The sequence below is a fragment of the Panicum virgatum genome, chromosome 3N (genome assembly GCF_016808335.1).
Source record: "Panicum virgatum strain AP13 chromosome 3N, P.virgatum_v5, whole genome shotgun sequence".
Classification (NCBI taxonomy): Eukaryota; Viridiplantae; Streptophyta; class Magnoliopsida; order Poales; family Poaceae; genus Panicum; species Panicum virgatum.
Window position 1 is genome coordinate 10221017 of NC_053147.1, and position 25584 is coordinate 10246600.

General features: G+C 46.0%; 2 protein-coding genes across 2 annotated transcripts; both read right to left on the reverse strand.

Moving 5' to 3' along the window:
- Positions 1-4983: 4983 nt before the first annotated feature.
- On the reverse strand, positions 4984-10940 carry LOC120667236 (gamma-tubulin complex component 4-like). Its single transcript, XM_039947314.1, has 16 exons — positions 10667-10940; positions 9909-10203; positions 9601-9737; positions 9298-9396; positions 8746-8866; positions 8376-8648; positions 7879-7959; positions 7682-7765; positions 7467-7553; positions 7220-7275; positions 6936-7121; positions 6519-6744; positions 6220-6308; positions 5729-5882; positions 5478-5600; positions 4984-5387 (listed from the first exon to the last, which is right to left on the reverse strand). The coding sequence occupies exons 1-16, from the start codon at positions 10846-10848 to the stop codon at positions 5322-5324; spliced, it is 2259 nt and encodes a 752-aa protein (XP_039803248.1). The 5' UTR covers positions 10849-10940; the 3' UTR covers positions 4984-5321.
- Positions 10941-11527: 587 nt separating this feature from the next.
- LOC120667237 (E3 ubiquitin-protein ligase RFI2-like) lies at positions 11528-16030 on the reverse strand. Its single transcript, XM_039947316.1, has 6 exons — positions 15564-16030; positions 14402-14571; positions 13868-13926; positions 13068-13096; positions 12598-12991; positions 11528-12215 (listed from the first exon to the last, which is right to left on the reverse strand). The coding sequence occupies exons 1-6, from the start codon at positions 15751-15753 to the stop codon at positions 11753-11755; spliced, it is 1305 nt and encodes a 434-aa protein (XP_039803250.1). The 5' UTR covers positions 15754-16030; the 3' UTR covers positions 11528-11752.
- Between the last annotated feature and the right edge of the window lie 9554 nt (positions 16031-25584).

The following is a 25584-nucleotide window of genomic DNA, read 5'->3' on the forward strand; positions in this document are numbered from 1 at the left end:
GACAACGCATCGATGATTATGATGCTGATGCTGGTTGCGCAGACATGTTAGCAGACTTTCATGAAGCACACTTCGAAGAAGGACCTATAGAGGAACCGCCAGAGCCTACGGCAAAGAAGTACTACGACATGTTGTCTGCGGCACAGAAACCACTTCACCAGCATACCAATATTTCTCAGTTCGATGCTATTGCATGCATACTGGCCCTAAAGTCTGGGTGTGGCATTAGTCGAGATGGCTTCGACAAAATGTTGACGGTTTTTGGTAGTCTGCTTCCGGAAGGACACATTCTTCCAAAGAGCATGTATGAGGCACAAAAACTTCTTCGTAGTCTTAAGATGCCATATGAGAAGATACATGTTTGTCCGAAGGGATGCATATTGTTTAGGAAAGAACATGCAGACGCAAATTACGGTACAAAATATAAATCATCTCGGTGGCTGGAGGTAGATTCTGGTGATGGTCAAAAGAAACAGCTCAAAATCCCCGTGAAAATCGTACGGTACCTTCCATTCATACCGAGAATCCAACGTCTGTTCATGACCGAGGACTCAGCACAACAGATGAGATGGCATAAAAACGGCAAACGCTACCGTCCTGAGAAGATGATACATCCATCCGATGGTGAAGCATGGAAACATTTTGACAGGCGTCACACAATGAAAGATCTAGAGGCTCGAAATGTACGTGTTGCATTGGCAACAGATGGATTGAATCCTTATGGAATGACGGCTGCCCCGTACAGTTGTTGGCCCGTGTTTGTTATCCCCCTCAACCTCCCCCCTGGAGTTATCTTTCAACGGCAGAACATATTCTTGTCGTTGATAATTCCTGAATATCCGGGGGATAATATGAGTGTGTATATGGAGCCTCTTATTGATGATTTGCTCCATGCTTGGGAGGAAGGTGTATGGACATATGACCGAGCTACAAAGACAAACTTCAAAATGCGAGTGTGGTACATGTACTCCCTGCATGACTTGCCAGCGTATGCGATATTCTGCGGCTGGTGTGTGCACGAGAATTTCCCTTGCCCAGTATGCAAGGCAGTTATGAGGTTCATCTGGTTGGCGAAGGGTGGCAAGTATTCTTCGTTCAACAAGCACCGACAATTCCTCCCTATTGACCATCCATTCCGACGTGACATCAAGAACTTTAAGAAAGGTGTCGTGGTTGATGAACCTCCACCGCAGATGATGTCAGGTGTCACGGTCCGTGAGTGGTTACAATCGCTGAGGGTTAAATAAGGTGGTGGTTTTGTGGGTTATGGCGAAGAACATGCCTGGACTCAGAAGTCGGGCCTGTGGAGGCTCCCCTACATGGATGATCTTCTTCTTCCTCATAACTTTGATATGATGCACTCGGAAAAAAATATTGCTGAGGCACTCTGGGGTACAATCATGGACATTCTTGATAAAACAAAGGACAATGTTAAGGCCCGAGTGGATCAAGCTAGTTTATGCGATAGACCAAAACTGAATATTCCGCCACCCAAAGATGGTAAGAAATGGAAAAAGCCTGCAACTGAATTCGTCCTGAAGAAGCACCAAAGGAAAGAAGTACTAGAATGGTTCCAGACTTTAATGTTCCCCGATGGGTATGCAGCGAATCTAAGGAGAGGGGTGAACTTATCTACTATGCGAATCAATGGGCTGAAGAGTCATGACTACCACATATGGATTGAGCGGCTTCTTCCGGTGATGGTTCGAGGCTATCTCCCTGACCATGTCTGGCAAGTGCTGGCGGAGTTAAGCAATTTCTTCCGCCAGCTATGTGCTAAGGAGTTGTCTCGGGCTGTAGTTGAACAAATGGAAAAATTGGCCCCTGTGTTGATTTGTAAGTTGAAGAAAATCTTTCCACCCGGCTTCTTCAATCCGATGCAGCATATGATTTTGCACCTCCCGTATGAGGCACGGATGGGGGGGCTGTTCAGGGACGTTGGTGCTACTCGATTGAGAGACAACAAAAAATCCTTCGAACCAAATGCAAAAATAAATGCAAAATAGAAGCTTCCATTGCAGAAGCATACATTCTGGATGAGATCTCCAACTACACAACAAAATACTATAGTGAAACCCTTCCAAGCATACACAATCCACTCACTCGTTACAATGAAGCCGAAAATGAAACGAACATCAGCCTATTCAAAGGGCGACTTGGAAGTGCAAGTGGTGCGACTCCTAAGGCCTTGCTCAATGAAGAGTTGCGCATTATCATGATGTATGTGTTGACGAACCTAGTGGAAGTCGAGCCGTACATACAGTAAGTTCTCAACAAACTATTTCCTCGAGTATTAACTATTCTGCATCCAACCCCCTTTACCTCTCGTTTATATAGGGAATTTACTCAACAATTTTGGCGTCGCCGAAGAGATCCAACCCCGCAGGAAGTTGACGTCCTTCTTAAATCTGGTGCGGGACAAAGAGCCCCCGATTTCATTTCTTGGTTCAAGCACAAGGTATAACAAACCATCATGCTTGTTAGACATTTGAAGTTTCTTGTATGTGCGAATAGTATGACAAATCATCATGCTTCTACCTGCAGGCCCAAAATGACGTGTCTATGTGTCCCGAGTTGAGACAGGTTGCCAACGGTTGTGCCTATAGGGTCTTGTCATATTATGGTTATGACGTTAGTGGATATCGCTTTCACACAAGAAGCCACGAGCAGAGTCGGCCCAATCGAAGAACAACAAATTCCGGAGTTTGTACGACAGCCCTTAATGGGGTCGAGTATTATGGCATAATTGAAGAAATCTATGAACTCACATTTCATGGTTGCAAACCTCTTAAGCCTGTCATATTCAAATGTCATTGGTTTGATCCTAACGAAGTGCGACGGACCCCTCATCTCGGCCTAGTCGAAATTCGCCAGTCATCAGTGTATCCAGGAGACGATGTGTATATTGTGGCTCAACATGCCACGCAAGTTTATTATCTCTCATATCCATGCAAAACTGACGATCGCCTTATGGGTTGGGACGTTGTGTACAAGGTATCACCACACGGTAAAGTACCTATTCCAAATAATGAGGATTACAACATAGACCCAAACACATATGACGGGGAATTCTTTCAAGAAGATGGGCTTGAAGGACATTTTGAGATAGACTTAACCGGAGTGATCGAAATGGAAGTACACGATGATGAAATGGTTGATGACAAGGATGCTGGTGAGGAGGTTCGTAATACGAAGGACCTAGAATTACTTGAGCGATTACAATTAGGCAATGACAATGAGGATGAAATTCCACCGTTAGAGCACGGGCTTGAACTTCTCGACTTGCGTGATAGTGATGATGAGACATATGATCCAGCTAATTCCGATGAAGATGATTATTTCTAATACATGTATGATCCGTACTAATTGATTTATTAATGTCACTTTCTAATTATGTCGCATTTATTTTCTTTCTCTTTATAAGATTGTTTTGTATATATGTGCTGATTGGTTTACTATTTTTAATTGCAGGTGATTGAAGAAAGGTGCCGGGCGGCAGACTTCAACGATCGGTCGCCTCACTGTACAGGAGAATGATGCCACACTCGGATGCTGGTGAGGGCTCCGATAGGAGTTCCGGATTGGGGCGAAGCAAGGGTCAAGGGAAGGGTGGACCCAAGAGGGGTCGAGGGAAGGGTGGAGGCAGGAGGCGTCGAGAGCCTTCGCCTGTACCGCCGTCTCAGGAGGAGGAGGAGGAGGAGGAGGAGGAGGAGGAGCCTTCCCAGGACCAGGAGCAGGAGCGAGAGGAGGAGGAGTGGCAGGCGAACGCGCAGGAGGAGGAGGGGGAGTCGTCTGAGGAGGACACGGCTGAGGATACCTCTACGCCGGCTGTCTGGTTGCGAGGTCCTTCGCGACTCCCAGATAGGCCGATACCTGTTGCCTTGCGCCTGCTGATTCGACCGAGCGGAGATATGTAAGTAATTTGACATGTTATTACTACTTTTTTCATTTCCTAACTCGAAAATCACGGTACAAACTAATATTTTCTCTTAATCACTTTTGCAGGAGTTGGACTGTCCTCAGTGGCGGTGCTCACAAACGCAAGGTCAACGGCAACCTGGGTCTTTTGTGAAGGGACCACTTCCCAGGCCTGGTCCACTATCAAGGACAGTACGAGCCGGCCTGGACGTGGGACCACTACATCGCCGCCAACAATGATCAGTTGGATCGGAGCGGCAGAGCCTTTGAGAACAAGACGGAGCGGGTAAAGGGCGAGCTCTGGGTAAGTTTTCCCCGGCAAAAATGGTCAATACATCACATTCATTGAACATTTTGTTAATAATGACATGATCCATCGTCTTTATATGCAGGATTTTTATAGGTGTGACGAGGGATACGAGGAGCGGGCGACGATTGTGGCTCACAATCGATGCGTTAAACTCGTGAAGGACATGCATTATGAGGCGCAAGTCCAGTGCGTCACCAACTATTGTGCACATTTCCTAAAGCAGAAGATCGGGAAGACTGAGGCGAGGGATTTGAAGCTGACCCGAGAGCAATATTTACACACGGCGAATAGGTTTGCCGTGTGCCCGACATTTGGCCCACGGCGAACAAGGTATTTGCTGTCCCCGTGGCTGCCGTCGGGGCTTTGCCGTCGGCCACCGTCGGCGAAGTCTTCGCCGTGTGCCTACGAGTCTTCGCCGTGTGCCTCGGGCACACGGCGAACTCGAGGTCTCGGATAGTGGCTCATCCTAAAACAAATGGAATTTTAGGACTGAGCACGCAAACCAACACTATGTGTAAAATTATAAAAATACATCTTGTCTTTTGTGATAAGTGAATAAGGTATTTGTTATTTTTTGTGAAAATGTTCCGAAAATTAACTTATCTTATATGGTAAATATGTTAAAGTTACCAATTTTTTATGGAACAAATTTTGAACTCTATAGTTGCAATTATTTTGAGATGGAGAGAGTAATCTTCTAGATAGACGTGCCACCAGAGGAGATAGCAGGGCATTCGAGAGAAATTGTACTTGCGTTTGAGTTTGATGGCACTTAGATGAATATATCAAGAATGTGAACAAGCCTGCGGGTTGCAGCCAGACAATTAAGGCCCCAAGAACCGGATAGTATCATCAAATGGCAGCATGTAAAATATACACAAAAGGTAAGATGCGCACAACACAACATCACAAGTATAAATTCACCTATACGCTATACTCCACTTTCCAGGACATGACCTGCACGCTATCATGATCTGCACAAACTACAAACTCCTCTCATGCTTCACACACGCTCCATGCCAGCCAGCAGTAGCACCGTGCCAGCATCCCCGTATAAACTTCAAGGGATTAAGTCGCACGTCAATAGTCATCGTTACAGCTGGGCACCTGCAGTGCTTGGGCGCAGCCTGCCAGAATTCATCACTCCCCTTGCAGTGGTCTATCATTGGAAAGAAGAGCCATCAGATTAAGCTAGTAAAAAGAAGCATTTGTACCGTCTTATCCAAAGTGCCCCAGTTGCTGGAGGTACCTCGAAGAATGAGTTGAAGTTTAGTCTCATCAGGAATTGCCTCAGGAAAGGTGCTCTTTGGCTACCCGCGAGGCGGCTGCTCCTCAAGATAGTGTACAGCGAATTTGATTTCTTGTTGAATTCCTTGTTATCATCAAATACAGCAAGAATGAAGTATGCTTACTAAAAAAAACAAGTGAACGCATATACTTTTTAGCAAGCTATGCTAGAGATTGCCATTTCACATCTGTTCAGGAAAAAGGCAGATATACCTCAGTTATGTGATCAATCTCAGATATGTTTGGGCGGGTTTCATATTGCTCAATGCTCCAACAAAACTGCAAGCATAGCTTCATTATGCTGTCGAGTATTCTAGAGACTGATCCAATATCCAAGAATGATTGTGAAACCAGTGCTGACAAGTACCTGCAGTGCAAGAGGTAACTGTTAAACAAGAACGACAATAAAAATTAATTTAGCCATGTGAGTAAATTCAAAAAAAAACAGTGGGATATCTCCATGTAACCTCAGTGAAATAGAATTCTATAATAGTAGAAATAAAATGCCAGGGTTTATTGAAAAGATATGATGAATGCATGCACAAGTAACTTCCTCAAAGGAAAAACTCCAATCAAACTGATTCAGTTTTAAAAAAGCCATGCACATTCATACTAGCAAAAGACAAGTTTTATCACTTTATGTCTGTACATAACAAATCGAAGAAATTTTCATGTTCAAGAAAGAAAAAAAAAAGGTTCCTTACTCTTGATGAAAGCTCACTAGCTCTGTGAAATCATGTGAATCTTGCACGTGAGATTGCAAAACATTCCATTGGGACTCTATTACATCAACCTGAAAAGCAAGTTCAATGAGAAACGGCAAGATTATTTTCATTTGAATAGCAAAAGTGAAAGAAACATAGAACAAAAGAAAACCCCAGAATTGATATCATGTAGAAAATAGTCCAATTTCAGTGTGATACATTTAAACCCTAAAATCAAGAAACCAAATACATGGAAAATAAAAGAAAAAAAGTGATAAAAGGTAGTAACTTATTTTAACCTGGATATAAAACTGTAGGTTTCTGATCAAGAAAGCCATGTGCTCCCTTACTCTCCACAAAGGCTTAGAGCGTTGCCGACGCAGTTGTGTTGCAGATCCATTTTTTCGATCCTTGCAATAATCGGAAAAATCAGCATGATCTTTATGCATTACTGCTGCCCAGGATTTCTCCAGTTCCATTTGTGTCCTCTTCAATCGGATGAGATACTGGAAAACCTTGCGATACCTGGATAAGATTTGTGTATATTAAAGAGAGGTAAAGCAAATACTGCAAGAACTATCCAGACTTGAAGTCCAACAAGCTGTCTTTTTTTTGTAAATTTTCAAGATATAAGTGAACACTCAGGGAAAATAGCTGCGGAACTCAAAAGGACAAAGGAGTGTAACTTAGAATTGCTTATGTAGTATGATACATACTTTGACAGAACATCAGGAGTGAAGAAGAGCTGCAGTGGCCAGTCAACAGAATATTCCAGAGCAATACTATCCCATCCATCAAGTGCCAATTCTGATGCAGCTTTTCCTTGTGAAGGAAGCTCCAAAGCATTAGGCTTTTGGAGATCTTTCTGCGATGTACTACTTTTCATACCATACGATAACATCCTACAAAAATAGAAATAAAATCAGTTGACAATCGCAGAGCTGAAATCCACTAGGCAGGGCCTGAAATTAATTACTGTGAGGCTATTAGAAACGTTGACCTTAATGAGACTCTGGTGAAATACTCGTCTTCCTCACCTATAGTCTTCAGTGCAGCCTGTGAGAATTAAGAACAGAAAATTTACCTCTGCCACAATAATATCAAATCTATTTTGCTGAAATGAGCTACCACAGCACATAAGAGAACTACAGCAGCTATCTGATAAGTTTCTGAAAATAAAACCAGTATAAAGGAAAATAAGATTGCGTATCATCAAGACTTCTAAAAAACGGGGACATATTACTTACCAACTGAAATGGGATCATGAGATCTGCTTCAGCTGTAGATTGACGCGGTGGTAGATGCATTAATTGGCGGCTTTCCTCTAGAAAACACTAGTTCAGAAACAGGCTTGCGTGTCAGAAAACAATCCCCAACTTGCTTGGGACAAAAGGCTACGTTGTTGTTGTTGTTGTAAAAGGAATAGCAAAGATATTTCATGGGTAAAGAATTGCATGCTCACCTGGAAAAAATCACCTTTCGCTAAAAGAAAATAATCTTTCAATGCCTTCAAATGACCATTCAGATCAGCACGTACCACCACTAGCTTTTAACAAAGATAACAGTAGGTGATGTTAGAAAACAGTTGTTGTAAAAGGCTACGTACCACCACTAGCAATCAAATTTGATAGAATACATAATGTTAGAAAACATTAGTGCCTGCCAGAGATGATTAGCAGCAATTGTACGTATTGACCCAACAGCAGACTCAAAAAGCCATTTGTGGAACTCCGAAGAATGCTGCAAAAATAAAAGCAGCCATATGCCTACATCAGTATAGCGTTTTCAGAAAGAACAGGATAAAAAATTGTGTGTCCGTAAATGCAAAACAATGAAAAGCATGCAATAAAATATAGTGGTGGAATAAACTGTGCTGGCAGTATAGTTGGTAACTACCCCCTCCTTCGACATTTATAAGGCGTACAAGCATATCAAGATTCAAACTTTTCTATCTTTTACCAATAATTTGACTATTAATTTTTTATTTTTATAGTGTAAACTTTATATGGTTGGATTCGTAATCAAATATGCTTTACCATGATTATAAGTTTATAACCATAAGTGATATAACATATGAGAAGTGAATGGTCAAAGTGTTATTTGGAAGACTGTGTCATGTTCTAGTATGCCTTATAAACGTGGAAGGAGGGAGTAACCTTTAGCTCCTTGAGCATAGCATCAATTTTATCAGCTTCAGCTAGTGGCAACAGTTCTTCTGCGCTGATGTTAGAGAAGTTTGGCAGGTCTTTTGGAGCACCAGAACCTCCGGTAAAGCTTTGCATTCTATGAGATCCTTTAGGGTTCTGGCCTTGGTTAACATGCTCCTGCAATGTAGCACCAGGACTCGGATTTCGAAGAACCCTTATTGCTTTGCCGGCGAAGAGAATGGACTCTGCAACTCGCATGTGGATATACTCGGGCAACATGTCCTGTGAAGTGCAGGGGCCAAAACAAAGGATATAACTATGTATGCTAACATTTACTGATAATATGCATGCACTTCGCATTAAGACTATATAAGCATACCAATGATACATGAAATCCTGTATGCCAACTAGCCAGGGATGTGTCTTTAGCTAATTTCTGCATAAACTTATCAGAAAAATCTCGCTGGGATGAGTCATTCTCCCCATCCCTGTCATCTTGTCTGAAAATGAAGATGAGAAGGTCAAGCTTTATATGTCAGGAGTGATACCATAGGTCAACAGTAAAGACTACTTGTCACGCAAGACAAATACTTAGTGAAATTTAACATAAAACAATACATAGCAACCCAATTTATTGCATCCCGCAGATCAATCACATTAGGCTGCATATGATCTGGATTTAAAATACCAACGAAAAGGTATGTGGGGAAAATTACAAAAAAATATAAAAGAAAATGTGATCTACAAGGGAATCTATCATGCTGCAATAGAAGTTCAAAAGCCATGTGAAATTGGATGCCTCCAGATGGAGCATTCCCATTCCATTGACCAGGTTACAATAGACAATCAAATATGGAAATGAGATATGAGAAGCTGGCAGGGGTTAGTGTGAACAAGACAGCTTTAAAAAAGCACTGTAGAAGATGCTGACCTCCTAATGAAAAATTCACTGTACTGATCTTGAAGAATCCCATAAACCATCCAAGATGTCAACTGGTTGAACATGACCTGGTGCCCATGCCAAAGTAGCCTATTCATTTTTTTTCAATCAACAGAAAGAAAATAAATGGACAAAACTCCACCATTAGGGGACATATGGAAGAGAATACACTGCAAAGTAACTGTGACGAAGATGGAAGCACAAAGGTTTCCATGAGAAACACAAAAGGAATTAGAATTTATGGCAGTCCAGTTATCTCAAATGTCACATGTACAAAAGTAGTTGTGGTAATACCTCTGAATGCAGCTTTGCAGTTCTGGAACCCCACAATGGCATCGTTTATGCAAAAGGTTAAGTAGTTGTCCACCCCTGATATCTTTCTGCTCTATTTCCATAACAAGCTCGTAAAGTGGAGGGAGAAGAACCTCAAACTACAATTTAGTCAGCAACAAATATGGTAAATGCCAATAAGTGATAACCAAAACATCAACACATTAAAGAACACAAGACAACATATACTATCAAAACACAACACAGATTTTTCAATTAGAAGATGTTATTTGCAAACAGAAAATGTTAACACGAGATCTTAATAGGCATACCTTATTCAGACCGTGAGTTACCGTCGCGAGGATTGGCAATGGATCTGACAACAGGTTTTGCTCAACCTGTAGGACAGCTGATCTGTAGACTGACAGAATCTCCGTAATACCATTGGCAATTGCCCTCCTATACACACTCCCTTTTCTCACTTTTCCATTCTTATTAGTTTTATCGGTATGAGGTGATGAAACATCTATAGAATACTGGATCCAGCTCAGATCACGAGATTCAGTTGCAAAGCGGTTCAGTTCTTTATAGTAAAATCCCAGAGATATGAGCCTCTCAATAGCACTCCTGCAAACAATACAAGCCATTTAGCATACCAAATTCTATTTGTGTTGGATTCCGATTCTGCATGTCTTGTTATAGACGTTACAATTACAATGCTAATGCACAAGTATAGTCAGTAAGACATCTGGGAAGAGTGAACTACAGTGCCTGTGAAGGTGAATTCTGGGGAACAAAAGTATCAGATTTCACTATATCCAGAGGTGTAGACTGGATAAAATTAGGATGGCTACTGTGAAAGTTTCATAACCATAAACATCAAATGAGGCAACTGTGCTTAGGAATGCAAAGAACCACCACCAAACGCAAAATTCTCCCATTTCTCCTGAATTTGGTGGCACTGGAGCCACACCAAACTCAGTTACCCACCCGCACACACAGATCCCATTCCCACGCAGATCACGGGCGCCACAACACTACAGCACGGCCACAGATTTGCGTCCGAGCGCGGGGGCTAGTGCAGCCTTACCTCTCGGAGGGCTGGAGGAATGTGAGGTCCGGCGCGAGGCGGAAGGCCGGGCCCACCTCGCCATCCCCATCCCCGCCGCCGGCCGCGGCATCCTGGGTCGCGGCACGGCGGCGCGCGGGGGAAGCGTCGAGGACGAAGTCGCCGGTGAAGCCGAGCAGCGCGAGGAGGAGCTCGTGCAGCATCGCGGCGGCTTGGCCCCGGCAGGGCGGGGGGGTTTCACTAGGGTTTCCACGAGATGGCGAGGAGAAGAGTGGGAGAAGAAAGGAAAAGGGCGGGGACGCCTTGGCTTTCCTTGGATTTTGAAAAAAAAATGGTCGTGTGATACACTATTTTGCTATTATAATCTAGGAAAAAAATTACCTCGCTTAACACGTCTTTTCAGTAGCGACGTCTTTTCTCATAAAAATATGATTTAGCTCAAAGTTTACTGAAAAGATTTGAATTCGACAATTTTGTCGTAGAACTTTATGATCTCGCAAAACTGGGTTTTCTTTTTCTTAGAACTTTGAACGATAAAACAACATGCTTCTGCATCACCATCGCAACCAGATTACTGTGGTGAGGTTGTGCAGTAATTAAGAACATCTGTATCTTGCAACATTTCAACATTTTACTATACTAAAACGATGATACCACCAAGTCAATTGTAAGAGCATTCAACTAGTTTTCGTTTTATTGCTAACAGCATGAAAGGTTGCTTGACATGTGACGGTGATGATATGGAAACAACCATCTTCAGTTCAACAACTAACGTGTGCAAGGGTCAGTCAGGAAAAAAAAACACTAACGTGCAAGGGAAATGCAATAGGTCAATAGCACTACCGCACTGGCATCCATCGACCACCAGAACAAGAAATTATGTCACATGTTGAAGCTCCAAATATCCCAATTTGATTTCAAATATGTACGAGATGGAATTCACATAAACCAAATCAAATCCTCTCAGCCGGGCCGTTCCTGTTTCTGGCCCCTCAAATAGTCACAAAGTTTATGGCGCAGACCGGCTTAATTTAATACAATGGGTTTTCCCATCGTTTCTTACAAGCAACTCAGATTCCAAATTAACTTGGATTCTCGCAGCAGGGTCTACATCCGAGGTGAGTGAAATTGCCGATATGAAGAGCCCTCGGGCGATCTGTTTTCAGGGGATGACCTGCCGACACCAAGCCATTGCCCAAATAGCCTCCTTGGCGCAGATGCGGGCTCTGATGTGCTGTGCGACTGCTGTGAGGTCCACCAGCTCGTCTCGCAGTCCACCGGCATCAATGGGTAAGGGGCGAACCGGTCACGCTCCCAGGCATAGAACCGGCTTCCTCCCACATCATCAGTCTCCATTGAATTATGGCCAGATGAACCCGGTGGGAACAAGGAAAATGTGGGGTTCTCTGGTAGAGGTGCTGGGGCAGGTCGCATGCCTCCAGACCTATGAGCCCCAGCAAATAGGCTAGATGATGAATTCTGCTGATACTGTTCGCTGATGCTGCCATGAGCCCTCATAAATTGCGGCATCAATGGAGGAACATTGGGAGCTCTAGATCTAGAACCAGACCTGTATACACAAAAAGAATAATCTATAACTCAAATGGCATAGATGAATCAGATGCTATATGTATGATAGTTTATGTTGTAACAATCAATATAGCTTTTATTCTAAATTTATTCTCCGAAGTCTTAGATTATTTAAAGGTTCAAACACCAAGAGGAAATTTGAATAAAGCAGACAAGGCAAAGACAGTAATGTAACAGCAAGAAATCTGGACGGACAACTTATGGCAAAAGTGTCATATGTGCTAGCAGAGATTTCCATTGTTATTTCAGATCATTTTACAGAAATGATGCATGATCAATGTTCTCATCAAGTACAATGCCAGAATATAGAATTTTGTATTTTCATAGTGAAGTCATAAGAGATGAGATGGACTCGAAATTACCCGTTACTGAAGTACGATGGAGAAACAACAGATGCTCGACGCTGGCTATCACCATCAACCCGTGCAGCCCTTGTCCCAAAAGGGATTCCTGGCTGCTCATTATTGCTGTTGGGCTGAGCATAGGAATGGGGCATATGCGCCCAATGGTTATGATGGAAATCAGCAGGTTGCACTGTTTGCATGGGCCTAACATCTGATGGCCCAGCCAGGGGGTTCCAATGATCATGGTATGCAGGACGATCCATTGTTCTCTCAGGGACATGGGAGCTTGACGATGATGTCAGTGGTGGAAGAGGATGCAAGTATGCCACATACGGGCAAGGATGAGTTGTCCCTGGTGCAGCAGATACAGCTACTTGCTCCGTAAACACATGCTGTCCCATGAAGTCATGAACTGCACAGGACCAATATTTAAACATATTCAATATGACCTCAATTTTACAAATTGTTCAATTCAAATTAGAACTTACAAGTAACTGGAGGTGATGATTCTCCTTCCCTGATAGAAAAAGGGAAAGAGTAAGTGAAAAACACTCATTTTTCCAATACAGGTAAAAAGGAAAAGAGTAGAAATCTCGGCAATAGATAGATAAAGACAGGTCTGCTGATAAGTTGGGTATGATCTTAGAAGATAATGGAAGGAACAAATGTATCATTAATGTACACATTCCATGCCTGCTGACTTGATCAGTACTTCATTGAAAATTACATATGAATTGTCAACCATGCTTCTCAGAAAAAGGACCCATGTATATTCTATCCTGACAAGAATGCCACAACGGGCGTCATCAAATGTCAACAAATTTATGCACTATACCAAATTGTTCAGGATTGCATCACAAGGCAAATAATTAAGTTTTCTAGTAAAATCCAAATAACTGAGTCACCCTCCATCAATTTTTCGTACATAGTAGCATAGCTCAAATTAATTTTTCAAATTTCCTTACATAGTTGCATCCCTTAAATCATTTTTTCTTGCATGCAAAGAAAACAGGATCTTTGGACTGCTCGCTTGTTTTCTTTAATGTACCTTAACCCCACGTGGGCACAGCCACCTATGTTTGCCACCCACAAATTCCAAAAGGGTGTTTTGGGCTGACAAGAGATACTAATCGTGCATTGGAATCTATAAAAGCAAGGTAGATAGACAATGTGACTTATGTTAAAGCTATTGGATTATTATCTATTACATGAAACAGCATGTTTTGAATCCTTGAACAGAATGTCAAACAAAACAAAACAAAACATATTAATCTAAAGCAGAACATACTCAAATAAAGATGGGAGTTGTGCTAAGCGACCGAATGGGCACCAATGGAAGCGAAATGGCTGCACAACACAGAAATACAAAAATTGTCAGGATAGTCATGCAGAAGAACTGGTAAAAAAAATGACAGCAAATAGGAGTAACCTAAACTAGGATGGCTTATTAGATTAAAACAAACTATGATTTTCATAACATCTGCGTAAATATGTTTTGAGGAAGGCAACAAGGAAGCACAGGCATGAATTCTAATTATTTAAAAAGGGAAAAATTTGTCCCAGGATTATTCATGCAGCAAAAAAGTACATCCAAAAGAAAAGTTCAAATAGCGGAGCATGGTCAAGTGCCATCATTTGCATGTGCGTAGTACTGTATAGAAGTACAAGGAATCACATTGAGCGTCAGGCATACTCAAGAGAATAATACTGGAACACAGGAAAATTGAGTGGGAAAAGGCATATTGCCAACATAAAAGAGGAAGAATCAAGATTCTTTAACAAGCACGAACAATTCAAGAGTAAGGTTGACAGGGTCATGTACCATTTCTGAGTAGCTAACGTCATAAAGGTCTTCATCATGAGCCCACTCGTCCATGTTGACATCATGTGCAGATCGGGAACCATTTGCATAAAGCCAATTCCCTTTCTCAATTTTGCGGCAATTGGGGCATTGCATAACCCCTTTGGCATTAAATGCTGATCCAATGCAGTCTAAAAAAATAACTGATACTTAGCATACCAAAGATTACCAAGCAAAAAAATTCAGAGCGGTGCTTTGATACTGTTTAGTGTACACTACGGTAAGCTAGTAACACGCCATAATAGAAAATTTGCATTACGTAAACTAGCACAATATTTAGGAAAACTACGGTAAGCTAGGAACACGTCAAATTTCAATATTTTCATTTTTGCACTTGAACGAACATGTTTCGATCCCTTCGAAGCACTGGCAAACTCAAAAATCCAAATTTATGCTAAGTTTAATAAACTAGATCAACAGACCAAAATTTCTTGCAAAACCCCACGTCTCACTTCAAATTCACACTAATTACAGACAGGCTCAACTACTATCAATGTGCCTGAACCTTGAACTTATTTCTTTCGGGTTTCATCTCTAGCCTACCCCAACTTGCTTGGGAAAAAAGGCTATGTTGTTGTTGTTGTTGTGGTTGGGAAAAATAAGCCAAAACTACGCAAAACTTACACAAATCAGGTAACAATCACCAGGTGTACTCTCCCAAATCGCCAAATCATCCCCTGACATAAAATTGTTCCCCAGAAATTAGAGCACAAAGTTCTCTCTGTTACCCAAATTATATATGGTTTAAGAACTTCAACAAATAATTAGGCACTGTCAACACTGAACACACTCCCAACTAATTATTTGGGCATCAAATCTAGCACACAAACAGCACCTAGATAACTACCGAGCCAAACAAAATTAACACAAATTCACCCACGCCACGAAACTAACCTTACAAAAAAAATTGCATATGGTAACCCCCCAAAAGACCCGACTTTCAGGCCTTTAAACCCAAATTCAGCACCGCCGGAACTATAAAATTGTGAAATTGATCCTAATTACGCCAAATCGAACCTAATTTTAACGATCCTGGTCACATGTGCGGATCCTACTGCCAATTTGGACCACAAAATTCGCAGCCAAGAACCCACTGGCAGATCCAGCGTTCATGGGCACTCACCTAGGTGGAACTCGTGGCCGCACTGCAGCCTGGCGGTGGACCTCTCCCCGGCGGCGGCGAGCACCGCGTCGAGGCAGATCGAGCAGGACACCGCGGCCGCCTTTTCCTCCTTGCCGCTCGCCCCCTCCTCCGCCGCCGCCGCAGAACCAGTGCCCGCCGCGTCCTCCTTGGGCTCCGCACCGACGCCCATATCCCCTCCCCCCTCCCTATCCTCCCCCTCACCAACCGCGGGATTTCTTGGCCGGATCCCGCAAAATCCGAGCCGGGCCGGAGGGAAACTGGGCTCGAAGCGGCCGCCCAGGCGACGGCGAGGCCGCGCCCCGTGCCTCGGGGATCGCGCGCCCTCGGAGTGCTCGCTCCCTGTCCAATCGCGAGGAGAGCCTCCGCCGAGCGTCTCTCTGTCTCTCTCTCTCTCTCTCCCTCCTCTCTATCTGCTCGCCTCCACGAGAAATTAGAGAGGGGAAAAACGCCGGAAAAACAAAACAAAAACACAAGGGGAGGGGAATAAGACGGACGTTTTGCGACAAAGACCTCGTAAAATTTGATATTCCAGAAACTCTTAACTGTTTTAACAGATTTACCTGACTCCGGCTTGGGAGTCAGGACAGCTTCACATCTTGTGTACAGCAGCTGGCTATTACGATTTGTTTGCAGTTAATTTTATCTACTCGCATGTTCCTTGCAGAATTGCATATCATTTTGTAAATAACATTTTGTATCATTGGATCAATTACAATGGCTTTTTACCAAGAAAAAAGTATTCCACTCATCGCTTCAATGGATTAACAATTATTTTTAAAAAAGTATTATAAAGTTGCAAGCATGTTCTATCTATTTAAAATCATATTGGCAAACACATGGTCAATTAAGCTAGCGTATTACTAATAAATATCTTAGCTCAACTTTTAGCAACTATATGATATCAAAGCACTAAGATACGAGTTAGTCGATCTGATGTACTATTATTTAAATAATGATTGTAATATTTAAAAGAGCGCATAGGAAACAATATAGAAATGATGGGTAAAATGCATAAAGAAGATCTAAGGGCAATCCCAACCTATGATATTCATTGATGATGTCTATAATGCTATATAAGTAAGATACTCCTTACTTATGAAAGCAAGTACAATAGTTGGCGGCTTATGCTATGCAAATATGTGGAGGAGAGAAGAGAGATGAGAGACGAGAGCTTGGCTATCATGTGAGCACCAAACTGAATACAAAAGCATATAAAGCTAATGGGCTATATATTAAATGGATGTGATGAAGACTAAGAAAGATAAGATAGAACATGAAATTTAGGGCCTGTTTGGCAGGGCTCCGGCTCCTCCAAAAACAGCTCCGGCTCTGGCTCCTCAGATGGAGCGGCTTCTCTGGTGGAGCTGGAGCCGTTTTAGAAAATACTTGGCAAAATAGCTTCACTTGTTAGATTGATGTGTAAGCCGCGTGAAGCCACGATTTCATGGCTTCACCTTGCCTGTGTAAGTCGCCGATGGCTACAAAACTACCGTTTGGGAGGGCTTCACCTGGAGCCGCTCGTGGAGCCGCTCCCGAAGCCCTCCCAAACGGGGCCTTAAAAGTTTCTTATAAACAAATAAGAGACCACTATTGTATAGCTCTGCTCTTACAACTTGGTTAATAGCCAAGCACTTGACTTTATTATTAAATTACTTCTCACATTTATTCACAACACTACCATCTTCCATTGTAAATTTATAGTGCCTGGTGTATTGGATTTTTTGTTGAAACCGAGTCTTGCATGAGATCTGATTTTTCCGCTCTCTTCTCTCTCGTTTATTATACATCTATATAAGCTTAAAACTATATGTATCAATATATAATTAATACTATAAACATCATTCTACATAAAGGATTGGGAACATTCCTTATTTGACTTTTGATAGGCTGGTGCCCGTCAGAGCTGTGTCAGTGTTACAGCCAGGGTTTAACTTCCCGTTGGGAAGTAATTTCCCGGTGAAGTCCGGGAACGGGAAACCGGGCGGTTTCCGGCGTTTCCGACCAGTTTCCGGCGTTTCTCGATCGGTCTCTTGTTTTTGAGTCGGGACGAGAAACGGGAACTGCGGAAACCGCGACGGCTCCCGTCCGGGAAGTTGAACCATGGTTACAGCTAAGGTGAACCCGCTAGAGTGGCATCCAAGTAAGGACCACTCTTCGCGTCACCAGAAACATCAGGGTGCCATCTGCAAAAACCAACCACCGCTACCCCACCCCACCCGCGACGGCGAGCGCACAAGCCACCCGTACTAGCCGGCACCTACCCGCAGCCGTCCGACGCGGATCGGACGGACGCCACGCCCGCCCCCTCCTCCGCCGCGAGCCCTCTCCGCGAAAGCAAGCGGCGGCGTGCCCGCATCCGCACCCGGTAAAGGGAAGCCGCCCAATTCTGTGGCCTGTGGGCCCGGGATCCCGTGGGCCCTGTCTGTCAGCGGGAGCAGGTCGCGAGGCGCCCCGCACGCGGGTTTGGGGTTTGACCGGGGCAGCGGAGGAGTGGAGGCGGTCAGGGTCCGCGCGCGCGGCGCGTGAAAGGGAGGGCGCGATGACGTGTGCGGCGGCCGGGTTTCTTTCGTCGGTGACGTCACGCGGGAGAGAAGTGTGCGTGCGCGCTCGCGTACGTGAGAAGCCAGAAGCCGGTACGTGATAGCCTCACGCAATGTGTTTGCAAGACATGGGCTTGGAGATTTCCCCTATTTTTCAAGGCCCGGCCTGCCAGTGGGAGGGGTCGCACAGCGCGTTTTTTTTATTTTTTTATTTTTCAAAAAAAAAATTACAGAAATATATTTTTGGTTTCAGGTTTTACAATTGTGTACCTACCGCCCAGCAGGGGGGCGGCAGGGGGCCTACCGTCCGGCAGAGTGGCGGTAGGGACCTATATATAAATAAAAATAAATTTATTTTGCGCAGAGGTCCTTGGAGGGAGCCTGCCGCCCCCCTGCCGGGCGGCAGGGGGCCTGCCGCTCGGCAGGGGGTCGGCAGGCTCCCTCCTCAAATCTAAAACTCCGCCCCTTCCCTCTGCGCTCTCATTTTCTACCCACGAGATCCAGAGAGGGGAGAGGGAGAGAGGAGGGGTGAGGGAGGTAAAAAACCGGTGAAGCCCTGCAGAATTTTGGATCCGAACCGCAGGTAACCAATATTTTTCAACTATTATAGACTTATTTCTAAAATAATTATGAATTAGAATAGATTTAGTTTTTGGATATTGAAATATAGAATAGTAAACTTAGAATGACAGTACCTTATTATTATTGCAGCATAAGGCAATGGCTGCCTCCAATTCTGTTGGATTTTCATGGACCGAAGAAAAATCTAGTATATTTCTTGACATCATGACACATCTTGTAATCAATAAGAAGTTGGATCCATTAGCGGATGGTACGATAGAGATGGTGTTGTCCAAATTAGTTGAGTTTAAAAATTTGACATTGTTTCGAGGTATTACAATGCAAGATTTAAAGGAACACCTGCTAGAACGTCGGAAGATATACATGAGGGTATGTGAACTAGCGAATCATCCTTATGTTATTGGATTCTTACAAACTAATTGTAAGATATGGATGCGGCCAGAAGTGTATGAGATGCACATTAAGGTAACTCTTATTTAGTTCTAATCACGTCCGTTATTTGTAATCCATATTTACGAAATAGTAAAATTATTGTGTAATTATATGCTATGATTACCCCGAGGACACGGAGTTGATTAACAAATCGATACCAAATTTCCGTAAATTGATATGTATCTTTGGTGGACTTATGCCGCAAACTAGACGAAGGAGGTGGATAAGATCTTCGGGTGATAGTATTTGGCCTGCGCAAGAACAGATGCCCGGAGGTTCGTCGAGTCATGATGCAGCACCTCAACCATCAACTTGTGTTAACTGGGATGACGACATGGATGACTTCATGCCCCCAAAACCATGGCCTCCAACACATGATATTCCTCCCCCTTTACATGAACCTAGAATCAGAAAAGAGACAAAGGGAAAGACAAGAGGTTCATCATGTCATGTTGCACCACCTGCAGCACAAACTTGTGTTAACTGGGATGACGACATGGATGACTTCATGCCCCCCAAACCATGGCCTTCAACACATGATGTTCCTCCCCCTGTACATGAACGTAAATCCAAAAAAGAGAGAAAGGGAAAGGCAAGAGGTTCGTCGAGCCATACTACACCACCTGCACACCTCACCTCGTATTCTTTGCTGCTAGACTTCAGTACTCTGAATTCCTTCCTCAGAGATACAACCCAGAGCTTCACAACATCCTTCACATCCTCAATGGTACGATACTTTGCCTCTTGTATGGCCTAATTCACTCTGTATTCAAACTCCGAACATCTAATATCTTGTACCACTGGATTACCAAAACCCTCTTTACGCCATTCACCTAATACTGGGAAGCGCTCATCGTCCTCATCGTCCGATGAGTCCCCACATTGCTCTATTATTTGTGCATCCTAGTCTTCTTTCTCCATGTCCTCCACAATTCCAGGTATTCGCTCGCCTTCATCTGCTAAACCTTGTGGTTCTGGTTCTGGTTCTGGTTCTGGAGCTTGCATGTTCTCTTCTTCTTTATCATCTTCCATCTCTTCATTGCATTCAGATGTTGTGTGTGTTGACCCTTCACCTAAATCAGCGGTCTTCTGGTGAATCTGAATTACCATTGCGAGAGGCCAACCACTTTCAAGAGCTGCGTGCATGTAATGTTGTCATTCTTCCGTACTACTTATATGCGTCAACTCCCAGAAATCCCCATTAGCTTCCCAGGAAGTCAAGGTATGAACCGTAAGCAAATGGGTCTTTGGATTCACATTGAACATCTTGTGAAGACATTTCCGTATGGACTCAAAACTCCTCTCTAGGGGTTTATCTAGACTGCACTGTCTTCTTTCCAATGCTGATAGATTTACTCCATAGGAATCATGAGTAATTCTATAGAAGTCACCGTAATGAACTTGAAACGCCACTTTGCTCGACATATCTGGCCATGCAAAGACTTCATTTTAATTAATTTAATATCTACAAATATACTATGCCTTCAATTATAACCACTAATCCGAACCCTAAGTGCTTACAATAATAAAAAATACTAATCATAAAATTAAACATACAAAAAAAACTGAAATGACAAAGTTGAGAAATATTGGTTACCTGCGGTTCGGATCCAAAATCCTGCAGGGTTTCGTCAGTTTTTTTTACCTCCCTCACCCCTCCTCTCTCCCTCTCCCCTCTCTGGATCTCGTGGGCAGAAAATGAGGGCGCAGAGGGAAGGGGCGGAGTTTTATATTTGAGGAGGGGGCCTGCCGCCAACTGGTGGGGCGGCAGGGGGCTTGCCGCTCGGCAGGGGGGCGGCAGGCTCCCTCCAAGGACCTCTGCGCAAAATAAATTTATTTTTATTTACATATAGGTCCCTACCGCCTTCCTGCCGGGCGGTAGGCCCCCTGCCGCCCCCTGACGGGCGGTAGGGATACATAACTGTAAAACCTGAAACCAAAAATATATTTCTGTAATTTTTTTTTTGAAAAATACAAAAATAAAAAAAAAACGCTCGCACAGCCGCCGGCCGCTGAGGATGCACGGCCCCGCGGCCCGCTCCGCTTTGCGGCCTGACTGAGCCCACGCCACCGGGAAGCCGAGCAAAGGTTGCTGCCGTCGCCATGACACCGAGAGAACCCTGCTGGTTGCCTTGATCTTGCTCGCCTTTAAAATCCTTTTTTTTCTTTTGAAATAAAAGCCAGGAGCACTGCCGCATCATATAAGAAGAAGAAGCATTCGTACATAATGTGCCGAAGCGAACACCACCACCACACAAACAACACACGCAAACAACGCACACAACAAAACACTACACCACCACAACCTGAGAGAGGAGCCAAAGAAACTACCCGCGAACCGCGCCGTCGTCACCAACGCTGTGCTACGCCAAAAGCCGCAACCCGCTGCAAGCTCAAGTGGCCACCTGAACTCCTCCAGCATGGGCTATCACCATCGTCGATCCCTTTGCTTTGGCGTTGCTTCGGCAGAACACTCCTGTTGCAGTACCAATGAAACCACCGATCCTGGCCACTCTGCGTGGGGGCCTCGCCTCACCCACCGCCTCACACTCCTCTGCCAAGGACTCGGACACCTGAGACTGCTCTGAGAGCAACACCACCACCCAGCCGTCACCGAGATCACCACTGCACCAAGCGCGCCAACTCGAGGCTACACACCCATGGGCCCTCTGCACCTCCATGCCAATACGGACCAAGTGTACCACCACAGCCGCAACGCACAAGGCAACACCACCAGCCCACCACCACCGCTGCAAACAGACCGAGACGGATCTCTAGATGCGGTGCCTCCAAGAAGGGCATGACGCCAATGGCGCCATCGTCGCACGCCACAACGGACTGGGTTTTCACCCTGGGACCCCGTGCTGCAAGGACATGGTAACCCTCAATGGTGCCCTCTCCGCCACCATTGCCACCAATGGTGGAGGCTTTCGCCCGGAAAACACCATTCCTGCCGCACGCTCTCGACCAATGACAGAAGCCCGCACCCCACCGCAACCATGACACCTCCACCGGGAGAAGCCCGGCATAGCCCGAGGAGCCACCACGACACCACCAGCAAGTACCTGTCAGCCCCCGACCCCACCACCAAGGCAGCGCCGGACCAGCAACGCCGTCGAGGAGGAGAAGAGGAGCACCACCATCTGGCCGAAGCGCCCATTGCTGAAGCGTCCCCTCATAAGAGAAGACTTAAAAGTGATACAATATCAGTCCCAAGAGGACGATAACACTTTTATTACATCAGATGGTACATCACCGTACAACTCTACGCGAAAGTGGGCAGTGAAGCGCCACTATCGCGAGGATAACAACTAACACCCACACAACGATATTAACTAAGAAGAGGGGGTCATCAGTGTCTTGTGCCATACGGAACTTCCTGCGGGTGACCCTATCCACAGGCAATGTTGGGTGCAGGACGGAACCTCTACTCAACGTCTTCGGGGACGAAGTCTGGATCTTCCTCTGTAAAATTAAGAATGGGGTGAGTACAAACGTACTCAGCAAGTCCAACCACACCCACGGGAGGTACAACAAAATATAATGCACAGGGTAAATCAAGGAACACACAATCAAGAAAAAGAAATAAAAGTTCACACCGTGATCTATGACGCATACAAACAAACACACAATCAAGAAACAGAAATAAAAGTTTTATCGTTGAGCTCGAATCGAGAACAATTAAGATATAGAGATAGAAGCAATATTTTTGGGCGGTTTCCTAATGGAATGGCCAAGACTATGTTAGGATTGGCGTGGTAAAGTTTCAGGTCGATCCGAGATTGTTTGGCGCATGAAATGATAGGTTATATAAAGGTTTAGGGGTTAAATAAGGAGTCAGGGACCTGTTCGTAATTATTTTTGAGGAGGCAGGGGCTTGATTGGTATTTTAGAAATTATCCGGGTTATTCTGAAAAAGGTCAGGGGTTTATTTAGAAATATGTTTATATGAGGGTAGAATTTATTTTTTGAATATAATAAAGGGAAGGGTTTAATTTGAAAAAAGGCTAATGGGTGGGAGGGCTCTTAAACAAATAGAGAAAAAGGCAGGGGGTTTTGTGGCAAAAAGCCACCTTCTCCCTCCTCTCTCCACGGGAAACAGAGGAGGGGAGGGGCGGTCGCCGGCGGCCCTAGGCCATGGTGGCAGATGGAGGAGGGGGAAAAGGGGCATGGAGGCGCGGGGGTTCGATTCCCCCCTCGATTTCGAGGGTGGAGGCCCGCAGGGAGGGGAGCCATGGCGGCGGGCGGAGGCCGTCTCTGGCCGGCGCGGTGGCGACGCTGTAGGGCCTGGCGGCGGCTGGAGCTAGAGGGAAAAGGGAGAGGGAGCCAAGGGGGTTCTATCCCCTGCCTTGGCTCGGGATGGGGCGCGGCGAGGAGGGGGGCTCCGCGGTGGCTAGCATCCTGGAGGCGGCGGCAATGGCGATGGCGGCGGTGGGAGCTCGGGGAGGGAGCTTGGAGTGGTGGTGGAGGTCGTGTGGGAGATTAGTTGCGCGGGGAGCCTCTTTATAGGCGGAGTAGGTCGGTGGAGGAGGAGCGAGGCGGTGGTGGCGGCCGGCGAGCTCAGCGGGGTGCCTTAATGGCGTTCGGCCGCTTGCGAGTGTCGCGGAGCGGCGCACGGGGCGGGCGGCGCTGTGCTTGACGGCGGGCAGCGCGGCGAGCAGTGCCGCGCGTGGGCGCGCACAGGAGCGGCCGGCGCGTGAGGACGGGGCACGCACGTGGCCCTGCTCGCTGGCGGGCGTGGGAGTCCGGGCGTCGAGGTAGGCGAGCGGCACGGCGGCTCGGCGAGGCGCGGTGGCAGGGGGCGGCCGGCGTCGAGCGGCGAGCGACGCGGCGGGCTGTGCGGCCGCGTGAGGCACGTGTGGGCAGGGGCGCGCGCGTGCGCGTGTCGCGTGTGGGGACGGCCGGGAGCAGGGGTGCGCGTGTGCGCATGGACGGGAGCGGGGCGTGGCGGTGGCGCAGGCGGCGGTGGGGGCGGTGGCCAGCAAGCGGTGCGGCGCTCGGGAGCGCGCGGCAGAGGAGGGGGGAGAAGGGGAGAGAGAGGGAGGGGAAAGAAAAATGGAAAAAGGAAAAGAAAAAAAAGAAATGGAGAAAAAAAGGGAAAGAGAGAGAGATAAAAGAGAGATCGCTCGGCGGATTTCGCGGCGGTGACCGCGGCTGGTCACGCACGCGGGACGAGGAGGAACAGAGAGACGGGACAACTGTTGGATTCGAGTGTCGGGACCGGTTTTTCGGGAGATCGGGCGGGGAAACGATTTTGAATGGATTGAGCTCAACGATTGAAAAGAGATTTTGAAATTATTTAGCGCGTGATTTGATTTGATAATTTTTCGGGATGTCACAGTTGCCCGCACGCAGGACACCTCCGGCCCCACCAGCTCCTAGCCGCCAAGGCCCGGAGCAGGCAGACCTAGCGGGTCCCGGGCGCAGCCATGCCCGGCGCCACTGCACCGGCAAAAGCCGCCACCGGCCGCCACCTCCCTGCGCACTCCCACGCCGGGCGTCGCCACGCTGGCCGCCGCCGCCGCAAGAGCCCATCCGCGCCAGCCACAGCCGCCGTCCTCATCAGAACGCCGGCTGCCGCCCCCGCCACCCACCGGCGCCTGCCCCCCATGCGGCCTCCAGATCTGGCCGGGGCTGCGCCGGATCTGGAGGCTTGAGCCTCCGCCGCCGCCAGGACGCCGGCGAAAGGCGCCCCGGGCGACCGGACGGCCGCGCCCGCCTCAAGCCGCCGGAGGAGGGGGAGAAGGTGCCCGCCGCCGCCTTCACCGCGCCGGCACGACTTGCCGGCGGACCGCTCGGGCGGCGGCGCGGCTAGGGGCGACGGGATGAAGTTGGGCGCCGCTCCGTCGCCCTCTCGGGAGGCGACGCGAGCGGCTGGGCCGTCTGGGCCGTTTGCCCCTAGTCGCCTTTAAAATCCTAGCCTGCTGGTCTTTGTTGCCACGAAATATTCTAAATTTAAAGCGAGGACCTATGACAAAATTTGCTATATGACACCATTTGATCTCGCAGTTTACTCGACGACGACGATATATGCAGTTGTGGAATAGTTGTTGGGAATTGTTCCCCTGTTGCAAATGATCGGACAGTCACACTCACACACGTTGATTTGGATGGATGAAACACGAAAGTTCACGTATTTGTTAATGTGGAAATTCACTCGGCCCAATAAATTCTTGTTCGGTTTGGTGGAGATTCTAGAGAATCTAGAAAGATTTGGCTTGTATGGCCTACAAATGCTAAAGAAGAAATGTATATGTCATACGCGGCAGACCTGTTTAGCGGGGAATAAGACCAACTAATGTTGCCCTATTGGTGAGGCAGAATGACATACTCTACATGCTAGTCTAATAGATGAGTGGTTCAACTGTAAGAAAATAAACCACATCTGAAAATGGTAATGTGCTAGGTCTCCCAATACAGTTGTGATGAGCGATAGTGTTGTTTGC